The sequence below is a fragment of the Protomyctophum bolini genome (assembly GCF_963924005.1).
Source record: "Protomyctophum bolini genome assembly, chromosome: 6".
NCBI classification, from domain to species: Eukaryota; Metazoa; Chordata; class Actinopteri; order Myctophiformes; family Myctophidae; genus Protomyctophum; species Protomyctophum bolini.
Window position 1 is genome coordinate 24,333,935 of NC_137867.1, and position 12,653 is coordinate 24,346,587.

General features: G+C 41.4%; 1 protein-coding gene across 4 annotated transcripts in view; it reads right to left on the minus strand.

Annotated features, from left to right (window-relative positions):
• Nucleotides 1–1,509: 1,509 nt before the first annotated feature.
• The window catches only part of ap1b1 (adaptor related protein complex 1 subunit beta 1), a 43,927-nt gene continuing 32,783 nt past the window's right edge, over nucleotides 1,510–12,653 (minus strand). For all 4 annotated transcript variants that reach the window (XM_080765209.1, XM_080765210.1, XM_080765211.1 and 1 more), the window contains one exon: nucleotides 1,510–3,141. In XM_080765209.1, coding sequence (XP_080621335.1) covers nucleotides 3,067–3,141 — 75 coding nt within the window. In that variant the 3' untranslated portion in view covers nucleotides 1,510–3,066. The remainder of the gene's footprint in view (nucleotides 3,142–12,653) is intronic.

Genomic DNA, 12,653 nt, shown 5'->3' on the forward strand with positions numbered 1-12,653 from the left:
ATTAACATCATGTTTTTAGATTAAAAAAATTAATCCATAAATCATAGTACCGGATGATCATTGTTTTGACAGGGAAACCTGCTGTAGCTTTCTAGAATACATTTGTACAGTGTTAGCAGAGAACACATTTCGAACAGTGTTAGCAGACACAACACAAACCCTGGTTAAACCTTCACCGTTTCGAGTGTCACTCAGCAGAATGCTTTCGGCAGTGGATAAGACTCAGACTTCACTTTTGGCTCAAGGGAGAAGAAAGCCAACTAAAGTCTGCTGAATTACAATGCCAAGCCGTGAAGGATGCTCAAGTCACCAGTGCTGTAAAACCAACTCCCTGGCTCATGAGCAGTGTTGGCCCGGGCAATATTACTCAAGAGAGTAATATGTTATTTATTACATATTACTCCTTAAAAAAGTAATAATATTATATTACTTAGAATCAAGACTATTACATAATATTACATATTACCTTTGACCCCACCCACAAAAAAGGTATCATGTACAACACAATCTGTTTAGTCAGTTTCTTTTAGAACTGAATCCAATTGTTTTGAATAATAATATCAAGAATAAGAGTCACCAATCTTCCAAAAAGGCTATAAAATAATAAAACAGCAATCTCTCTCAAACTTTTAACTGTAATGTTTTCAAACGGCAGCCAACAAAACAAAAACAAAAAAGTAATATGCAATATGTGCTATTCTTTACAAACGTATAATGGTATAATATGGCTGTTTTGGCAGAGTAATACCTTACTTTACTCGTTACTGATAAAGTAATAATATTACAGTAATATATTCCTATACCAACAACTGCCCAACACTGCTCATGAGAGCACAGGTCTATATGTATTTAAAAAAGCACAGTATAGCCTACACACACAGCTTTGTGGCGGCAACTTGTGTGTCAGGGTCAATGGGGAGAAATCTCTGCTAACCACAATAACATGGGAATACACTGGTCTACTCGTAGCTCGACCACTGCTATTTACCATTAATGACGCACAGAGGATATACTGTGTGACCATTGGCGTGCGACCATAATGTAAGGCACTATATAAGTGTGAAACAATCATAGCATGCATGTATGTATATATTTACATTAAGTGCTTTACCAAATTACCTTACAGGGAATAAACATCAGACCCGTCTGAAGTGAGTGGTGCTGTACAGTACTTGTGCTGTACATACTGTACTGTACTTACAAGCCCTACTCCCTGGCTGTGTAAAAGTGACACTTGGTGAACAAAAGCTATAACGCTACAGTCGGCTATGACTCCAATACCCATTTTGATGCCACCACTGTAGTATTTTAACTTTATTTTCTCATGATTGACGAGTAATCTTTTTTAAATACTGGTAGTTTAAATGTTTATATAATGTTTCACCTCCGAATGCTGTGTGCCTTTTCAGCAAAGGGGGCAATGTGATTGTGATGTCCATATGTCTAATGTCTAATACATACATCCTGTGCAATGTGCATGCATATGGAAAAACTAGACTTGTGTGAATATATCCGATTTTTAATAGTTCTGGCTCAAATGAAATGCACACAACAAAATCGAGTCAGAATTTTTCCATCACCAGCATCATGAATCAACCACCACCACCCACCTGACCTCCAGACAGACAAACAAACAAACAAACACACACACACACACACACACACACACACACACACACACACACACACACACACACCTCTAAAAGGCGTCTGTAAGTGCATACATCCTGCAGAACTGGTCAAAGAGATTTCAGTCTAATAAAAAGACAGAAAATAAAACTGAACACGGTTGACTGTTAGATCCTTTCTATAAAGACAAACATAATTTGGGTCTTTGTTTTTTTACCTCCAAGCATTGTTCTCAGATGGCTGAGGTGCATGGAAGGCTACAGTGAAAAGACAGAAAAAAAACAAAAACAAAATCAAGCTAGCAGAGAGAAGAGGCCCCAAGTGAGAAAGAGCACATACTGTAGCAGATATGACTACATATCTGCCACTCTCACCCCAATTGCCAGATTTACACTAATTGTGCTACAAACAAAAACTAAACAAATGGAATGATTACAAGACAGTCTCTGTCTACAGTCTTCAGATTACCCACACCAAAAGGGAGAAATGCACACTTAAACCCATGCACACGGCACACAAGACATTCCGCTTTAAGAGATGGTATAGGAGGACCTGTGACAAGGAATGAATTTGAACAAAAACAATTGAAAAGGTATGAGAACCCAAAATCACATAAGGTTAAGTCCAACAGATAAGACAAAATAGGATCATATATAGATTATTCTTTAATGTCTCAACCTGTACCCAGACAGACACACGCACTCCAATTTAAACAGGTGATTTGGGAATGAGGGTTGGGTAACAGCCGAGGTGAGGAAACAGGAGCTTGGTACGGTCATATTTTAACTTGAAATCCCCCAAATAAATATGCTGACTGTGGTGATTTGACTGCTGATTACAGACTATAAATAGACGCCGGTTTGCTAAGATGGAGGTAATCAGAAACAGATGCAGCAAAGACATTCATTGGAATACAAATGTCATTTTACAATATGCTCCAAAACATTGGGGCTTCCTTTCCCTTTTAAAAAAAGGGGTCAAACCAGAATGGCTCAAACTAGGAAAGCCATAGAAACGGCTGGGTCTGTAAATCATGCAGGTGTAGCACTAGCCAATATGACAGATACATTTGAGACTGAATTGTACATTGTGTTTAATATATAAACATCAAAAACTCATACGTGAGAATGGGATAAAGCTAGACATGGGACATCACACAAACCTCTGCAGCCTTAGAAATATGGATGGGCAAAGTATTAGAATCCAACAAGAAACTGTTAAAATGTTCCAATCAAGCAGCTGGATGCCAAAGGAAGACACCTGGTCTCCAGGCTACAAGCAACCAGAATTGATTTCCGTTTTGAGAAAGGTAGTATAATGGTCTATGGGTCTGAAAAATGGGGTGAGGGCAGGACTTGTTCCAGAAATCTGGGAGACGGAAGGTAGAGCTTTGGGCTGCTCCTTATGCTTCTCTAGTAACTCTAGTCTGTGAGTGATTCAGTTCTTCAGCGCTGCCTCATAGCTCTGGAACACACACTGGGATACCTCTGGAGCTCTGCATTTCAGAGACACCTGAGAACAGAGAGACAGGGGAGGGTCATGCCGTGTATGGGCAGGTGGACATTTAATTTTAATGAGCAGAGTTGTTGTAGATGTAGTTTATTGAGGATGGGTTTAGAAGGTACAGTACTCAAAATCGTGATTCATGAATCTCATTAAGAGACAGATGATAGGACATTATAATACAAATAAAAATAAAACAAACAGGAATACAATTTAAAAAAAATAAACATTGTACATCCACACATTTATAGAATTTTACAAGCTAGTCACTATATACACGTTACTCCAAACTGGGAGTAGCTTCAGGATCTGATAAATCATGTCAAAAGATTTTCAAGTAGTGTTCATACTGAAGCAGCCACTATTCCAGAGTGCCTGGAACAGGATATTTTACAAGAAATGCATAAGCCTTGCAATTACAGCATGACGGCAGGATTAGAATCAAGCCATTCTCTAAATGCTTCACTAAACTATAACCTGGGGGTCCATTATCAATGTGAGGTGTCAGTCTGACTGATTGAATAGAATCTGAGTTGGACAAAATGAATTCAACAACAGCAAGACCATGGCTAATTGGCTATCCTCAAGAACTAAAAGAAGCAGTGTTCAGATGCAACATTCTCAACCTTCTGGCATTGTTCAATTGTGAGGCTCCTTGGACTCAATGAACTCTGCCCTCTTTACAAATGCATGCTGCTAGCAGCAACATTCAGGCGAGTGTTCCCCTGTCAGCAGTGTGAGAAAACGAGGATGCTTTCACGTATGTATAGAATTATATTTTCCCATCCAATAAAATGACCTGGGTAGTGTGGCAAGTGCAGGATATTACACCTGAATTATATAGCTGGACTGAATGCGATTTTGCCAAATGCCACGATATCTAGCCTATAGATAGTGATGATATTGTGGGTACTACTATGTTTCATTAACTATTTACAAAACATATTTGATAAATAATCACCAATATTGCCTTTATAATATCTAAGTGGGTAAAGGCAAATAATAGAACAGCTATAACAGTAAGCTGCAATGCATACTTTAAACAAAAAAGTTTAAACACTTATGCCATACCAATATAACGCACACACACACACACACAGGATGTGAGCAGTTTCAGGAAAACTAAAAACAGAAAGGCAAAGGTAGTTAGTTTATGTGATGTGGTTAATTGATTGACACATTGCAGTAATAACATTTGTGGGAGCGTAATTAAGTGTGTAGAATCTTTTTCCCATTTGTATGTAGGTTGATTTTGTCCTGCACCTATACCACATTTTAGTTGGCTGTGAGCTTTCTACTTTTAATGAAGAGACATTACAGTGAAAGGGGAGACAACGCCAAATGGAAAAGCATAGAACTAAGTGAACAGGATATCCCAATACAAGCCATGTTAGGTGATAAACAATTAACCAAAGCCAGTTTAGATAAACTAGATCCAATCACATCTTTCACACTACAGTAGACATGGCACACCCTCCTCGTCAAACAACTAAAAATAGAAAAGCAACCAAAAATACTGAGATGGGTTGCCTTTGATACGGCATTTAAGCCAGCGATACTAGATCAGAGGTTTAACATCACATCCTACTATAAGCTTATGGAAGAAAACCGGTTACAGAGCTTTCAGAAACTGAGAGATACATATTATCTAGAAAAGGAAGATTTCTTTAGATATCTCCAACTACGTCACCATTTCAATCAAGAAATGCAGAACCGTGAACCACAAATGAACCAAAGTAAACGTATTAATTTAACTAGAATTTCGCCCCCCTTCGGGGGGCTCAATCCTAGTGTCGTTGCAGCGCAATATGGGAAGAAGGAAATTGCGGGAATTGACAGACTCCACTTCATGTTTCAGCTGTGGTTTTAAACTCAGTAGTGTGCCCTGCACACAGCGCACACTCGCAATTGCAGCTGGAGGGCGACGCGACACACACACACACACACACACACACACACACACACACACACACACACACACAGAGCGATGTGTGGATAAATCACTGAGATTTGGGAAATGTGTTCAGAAGTACAACGATTAAGCACGCACAGGCAAATGTCAGAAGCATCTGTTTCGGTTTCCAAACAGGAAGTTGTAAATGTGCTTATTAGACGGAGGCAGCGTGATGCTGGCATCTATTGTGATGCCAGCATCACCACATTTCACATAGAAATATAAGCACCCATTTACTCGCTTAGCGGAGACTGTGGGGTGGTAGAGGACATCTCCCCGGACGCGTGGGTATGTCCAGATAGTTGCCTCGCGGAGGCCTCTTTGTCCAGTGTCCATTCTGGGTCTGGAAACGGCACTTTTTTGAGTGTTGACCCCAATAGAAGGTCTGCTGCTCTGAATTTTACACCTCTCCCGCTTAGCGGAGACTGTGGGGTGGTAGAGGACATCTCCCCGGACGCGTGGGTATGTCCAGATAGTTGCCTCGCGGAGCCGTCTTTTGTCCAGTGTCCAGTCTGGGTCCGGAAACGGTAATTTATTTTGCATTGACCCCAGTAGAAGCTCTGCTGCTCTGAATTTTACACCTCTCTCGCTTAGCGGAGACTGTGGGGTGGTAGAGGACATCTCCCCGGACGCGTGGGTATGTCCAGATAGTTGCCTCGCGGAGGCCTCTTTGTCCAGTGTCCATTCTGGGTCTGGAAACGGCACTTTTTTGAGTGTTGACCCCAATAGAAGCTCTGCTGCTCTGAATTTTACACCTCTCTCGCTTAGCGGAGACTGTGGGGTGGTAGAGGACATCTCCCCGGACGCGTGGGTATGTCCAGATAGTTGCCTCGCGGAGGCCTCTTTGTCCAGTGTCCATTCTGGGTCTGGAAACGGCACTTTTTTTTGCATTGACCCCAGTAGAAGCTCTGCTGCTGTGAATTTTACACCTCTCCCGCTTAGCGGAGACTGTGGGGTGGTAGAGGACATCTTCCCAAACGCGTGGGTATGTCCAGATAGTTGCCTGGCGGAGCCGTCTTTTGTCCAGTGTCCACTTTATAAAGTCCATGCACTCCAGTGAATAGCATTTATCCATTTAGATAACTTTTTTATGTTATTTAATTACTTATTTTTACACAGAAACATAATGTGTGTCTTTACAATAACTGTAATGTAATAATAATACTAATAATGTAATGTAAAAATTATTTAATTAACGAATTAAATAATCTTATTTTATTCTGAAAGCAACCGGATGTCTTAAATCTGCTAGCTGTCAGACCGGAAGTTCTAAATTTGCTCATAAGACGGAGCCTTAGACGGGGCCAACTCGCAGGCAGTGCGAGAGGCTGGTTACAGGATTCTATAGGTCAGCCGTTTTGGTGTGACACACACGGCTTCCACATTTAGCTTCATACTGGGTGAAAGTGTCCTTCCAAAAATTATTATTTCGCTCGAAATTCTTATTCACAATGACATCGAGTTGAGGTGTTTGTGTTTTAGGGTAATTGTTGCATAAGCGCTATTTCGCACTATTTCTCCCTCCCCTCCCCTGTGTCTGAAGCAGCTAGCATGGAAGCTATATGGATTATGGAAGCTTTCCCTCCGATTGCACACAACCATGCCGTTATCCACGCGTCCATCCGATTGCTTTTAATGTAAATGTCCCATCCACTGAGCAATAGCGATATAATCGCCTTATTCATTCATTCGATTCATTTGGGTGTGGGGCTGTGCAGTGCTGTGGGCAGCCTTTCTGACGGAGGCTCGGAGCTGCTGCTGCTGACGCTGTTCGAGTCGCATGGAGCAGTATAGAGTAGGCGTGGCGCAGCATTAGAAGGGCGCAGCAAATGCACGACATTGAGGGGTAGAAACCATCCCGGTCGCGTGGTTCATCTAACGCGTGTGTCACTGTGAAGGACTGGCCCCAATAAGTGAACGTAGTTGGCGTAGTAGACGCCAACATGACGATTCTGACGTAGGCTGGTGATGTTGAGCAACAATGGCGTGGTTGACAAAAGTAATATTTATTCAGTAATTAAGACATTTCTTTCAATGAAATGTAGCCTATATGTATTCTGGGAGTGTGCCGAATTTATTTTGCATATAGAGATGTGTGGTGAAAGTGTGGTTGGGTCGGAGAAAGCTGTTGGATAAACGGCCATGTGCTTATGTACCCCTGTCTATTAGGGTAGCAGGATTATTATGATTATTATTATTAGTATTGTTATTGTGATTATTACATGGATTATTGTTGTGATGTGAGCTTGTGGCTGACTCACTATCTAGAAAATAAAAACATGGCACTTCATTTAAAATAGGTTACAGACCCCTGTTATATGCGCTTGTTTTGGGATTCTTTTTAAAGACCTATTTACTTGTTTCTATGAGACATGGCAACGCCAACAGCGCAGCGAAAGGCATCCACGTCTTTCTCTTGTGAAATGCTGAGATTAGAAACGACCATAATTATTTCATTTCTCAACCTTAAAAAAAAAATAAAGACATCTCCATAATCCTTGGGAAGTGTGTGTAGCAAAAGTAGTCGGCATTGTCATGGTTGAAAGTATTCATGCAACACTGACGCTGTAAGCTGTGTGATGCTAACGCGCTAACACCGTTAGCATGGTCTGTGTTGGTCAAAGGAAAAAGGATAGATATGAAACTACTGGCCAAAGTGTCATACAAAACACAACACCTAAAATCGGAATGTGATGGTGACCTATTGAGCACAAACAGACAATCATGATTTGCTTGCTGGACCTATAATTAATTTATGTGCATTACATTTCCACCTCGCACATATAAATCAAAAGCAAGATGGATGCTAACGCGCTAACACCGTTAGCATGTTCTGTGTTGGTCGGAAAAAGGATAGATATGAAACTACTGGCCCAAATAAATGTCATAGAAAACACAACACCTAAAATCGGAATGTGATGGTGACCTATTGAGCACAAACAGACAATCATGATTTGCTTGCTGGACCTATAATTAATTTATGTGCATTACATTTCAACCTCGCACATATAAATCAAGCCACAGTGCAGTCAGAGAGTAGTTCACAGGTCACACACAGGAGCAGTGAAAGGGGGAGGGGACTTGGGATGGCAGTGTAGAGTAGGCACGACATTGAGGGGTAGAAACCATCCCGGTCGCGTGGTTGATCTAACGCGTGTGTCACTGTGAAGGACTGGCCCCATTAAGTGAACGTAGTTGGCGTAGTAGACGCCAACATGACGATTCTGACGTAGGCTGTTGAGGTTGAGCAAGAATAGCGTGTTTCAGAAAAGTAATATTTAAACAGTAAAGAAGACATTTTTGGCGAATGCAATGTAGTCTATGTCTTTTGTGGGAGTGTGCAGGTTTTATTTTGCATAGAGAGATGTGTGGTGGAAGTGTGGCTTGGTCGGAGATAGAGCACGAATGAACGGCCAGGTGCTCATGTACCCCTGTCTATTAGGGTAGCAGGATTGCTCAGGCTCATACGAAAGGAACAAAGAGAATAGTATCAAAATTATATAAAAGTATTTCAGACTCCAGAAAACATACAACCTATTACATCAAAGAGAAATGGGAGAAAGAACTGAATGCCCAAATCACAAGTGAACAATGGTTAAATATTTGCAGAACACAACACACAACTTCAAGTTCCAACACCTGGCGTGAATTCTGCTGGAAAAACACCTCCCGCTTTTTTATCACTCCAAAACTTAAATCAAAACAGCTTGGAATATCCCAGTTGTGCTGGAGAAACTGTGGAGAGGTAGATGTAAATCACTATCATGTTTTCTGGGGTTGCTCTGAAATTCTCACCTTTTGGAAAAATGTCACAGAGAAATTACAGGAGATTCTGGGTTTTCAAATATTAGATCCTTGTTTGGTGCTATATTTGGGAGATTTACCAGATGAAATTATGGGAAGTGACAGATATCTGATGAAAATCTTTCTGGCTGCAGGGAAGAAAGCCATTACTCGGAAATGGCTACAGGTAGATCCTCCTTCCATAGATGAATGGTTCCAGATAGTCTCAGAAATATTCTATATTCTAATATGGAGAGAATGACTGCTAATTTGAGATTGAAGAGAGAGTCTTTTGAAAACAAATGGGGGAAAATGGTTTGATTATACTACTGAACAACAGGTGAGCTAGGAACCAGAATGGTTGGCTTTCTTTTTTTCTTTGATTTGTTTTTTGTTATTTTTCTCCGAATGTAAACAAAATATATGATCCTTGAATCCTTGACACAAATACTCATGTTTATGATACATAGATGCTTATATTTCTAGAGGGTGACCCCATAGATGGGATGGTAACTGATGTTATTTATTTTCTTTATATACGGTACTTTACTGTCCAATATTATTGTGTGTGAGTGTGTGGGGGTGTATGCGTGTGAGTGTGTGTGTGTGTGTGTATGTACACGTACACTCACATATCGTTTGCATTTTATTATTATCCTGTCTGTGTGTGATCTCCTACAATTACAGCATTATCTACTGTTTTTACTTTTTATTTACTGAGTCGGCAACACATACTGTAATGTTCAATTGTTTGTCTTTTTGCTTTCTGTATGTCCTTGTCTATTTCTGTTCATGAAAAATGAATAAAATTTAAGAAAGGGGAGACAACACAACAAAGTCATGATTCAAGTGCAAGACAGTTGAGACAGAATACTTATCATGATCTACTAGGTCACTAGGTTAAAGTTCTAGATATTTCAAGCATGAAATTGGCCTATCATAAGTAGGTTAGCAAAACACAAAAAATAATCTGGTGTCTTGGCATATAGGCGGGTATGCAAATGGCATCGCGACAGAAAGGGGTGTATATTTCTGTGTTGAAAATGCATCACTTGGACACAAACCCTTGCAATTATTAACTGAGGTGTGATGGGGAAAATCAAATAATACCATTGGTCACATTGTTGCCATGGGGACAGGGGATGTGAGATGAGGACACTCCACTGTACTTGAAAATAGGTAGATACACAAATAGCGTAATCATGGGAGAGCAGAGCCAAATTAAACAGTGCGATGTTAGAGAATTAGGCCAAGACATGCTCTACCCTAAAAATAAGACAAAAGAAAAGAAAAAATGATCAGTCAGCAAAAGCAAACACCATAACAGTTAATATACCTCCCCAGCTCAGATAGACTTGACGGTCTGTTCTAAAAAGAGAAACCGTCACAGCCACAGGTCAAAGAGAATCCAGGAATCATGCAATGGCAGGATTTTACTTGTTCAGCCCTAAAAATAGCTAGTGTCAACAAAAGGCCATGGGCATCTTGGTTTTCATGTGCTGTGCCAAGAGACAGAAATGGGGCCATGCAGCAGACAGAACAGAGGCACAGAGTGGCAATAAGCAGATGAGTGCATTAAAGTCAACAAATTACATCTTATGATGGTATCAATACTAGTTAATTAGGATGAGCTTCCCAGATCCATTAAGCTAAGGAACCAATTTGTTTTAAAGTGAACAAGACCAAAGAAGAGAAAGGAGCTTAAAAATAATAAATAAAACAAATTAAAAGTAAACTAATAATAAAAAGACTGAAATTGAAGCAAGCGTTAAAAAGATGTTGCCCAAACAAAAACAACCTCCATGTCCTGAATAGAGTATGCACGGGACATCATCATCATACCTGGAAGTTATGCAGGAACACCTACTGAGTGGCAAAAAACTACTTTGATCTTGACAACCCATACATCCAAACAGAAAAGTCCTATTTGATTGCGTTAAACAATGTTAAACTCACTTTTACATTATTATACATTTGAGAAGTTGTACCCAACACATGGCAAGGAACCCAAAGCCACGAACAGCTACGTCGCTACTGCAACGCCCACAACACCATCTTACACACTACACTCACACACTCAGTGACGTCACACACTTACCCTTCGCAGTGTTCGGGACCTATCTCCTCCTGTCACGTCCCTCGCCAACACTGACCACCAGCCGCCAAACAATGCTTTTTGCACTGGCACTAATAATGCCTCCCTTCCACACTCACGCCGCCAATGCATTTGTTTAATACAAACATTATCGCCACCATCACCCACACCCCCGAGGCTTCCCTACACGGAACACTAACCACTGTTGCCTATGCTGTTGCCCCAACAGGCCCAGAAACAAGGCCTTTAACCACGCTACTTACACACACTACAACTCGCTTACAAACCTGGCAACACTGCCCTGTCTTCTAATAGGCTCACACTAGCTCTCAGAATCTGATCTCACGGCTCCCGCAGGAGAAGAGAAACAAGAAGGAAGGATGAATTGTAGCCTCACAATTTTGCTTATTCCTTCTAAATCTCTGCATTTAAATTATAACTGACTCAGCGAATGTCTTACTTACATCAACATTGTTCTTTGTCAGTAGTTGCTTTGTGCCTACATATTACAATTACACGGATTGCTTTGGCTATTTTCGCCGAGTACACACGCCTACACACACACACGCACACGCACGCCTGGCTTGCACACACACACACACGCACGCCTGGAAGCCACAATCTCTCTCTCTCTCTCTCGCCACACACACACACACACACACACAGGAATAGCCATGCAGGCTATAGGCGGCGAGACAGGACGTTCTAATCTTTAGTTTCATTAAATAACTGTCTTTCTCCGCACGTGCGCACACAACATTATTCAAGTGAAATGCGTCACGCCAATATTGGGCTAATATAGGCTACCAATTAGGGATGACCAAAAGGAAAGATTGTATTAACCGGTTACAGCCAGGACTTGCCGGCTAATTAACCGTTAGCCGTTAAGAAAGAAGGGGCTGTTTTGCGCATTAAAAATAGACAAATACACCGTTTACACGCGGCCTGCTGTCAATCAGTGCACTAGTGCGTAGGCTATTCTTCTATACGCACATATGTATCGCGGACCGATCAGGAAGGATTAGAGAGAGAGAAAGACAGAAAGACGTGTTAGAGAGAGCGTCTCTCTAATGCGCGCGCGAGCGAGAGAGAGAGACAACGTCTGAGAGAGAGAGAGAGAGTGGGGGGGGGGTCCCGTTAGCAACAAGCTAACAGCATCTGCCGTTTAAGGAACCAACGTTCGTTGCATGAAGGGCAGATCTGCGGGCGCGCAATGCTGTGTGTGTGTTCGTCTTTTTTTCTTTTTCCCTCCTGCTTCCACAGTCCACTAGTACTACATGCAGTTGCTTTGGTGTTTTTGTTTTGGGGGAAGTAAGTCACGGCACATGCGTGGTTGCACTGACAGTAAAGGTGGAAAGAGGGTGTGTGTGTGTGTGTGCTTGGTGCTTTGGCCGCGGTGCCCGCTCTCGGCGCTTCAAAATAAAATATATATTTTTTTATCGGTAAACCATTAGCCGTTAGTGTTGTCGGTAAACAAAATAAACGGCTAACGGTTATCGGTTGGACACCCCTACTACCAATACAGCACGTTATAATCTTCAGTTTCATTAAATAACTCTGTCTTTCTCCGCACGCGCACGTGCGCACACAACATTATTCAAGTGAAATGCGTAACCAATATGTGGGTAGCCTACAGGGATTTACCGACATATATATACCAGTAAGACGCGCAAACGCGGGAAGCGAATG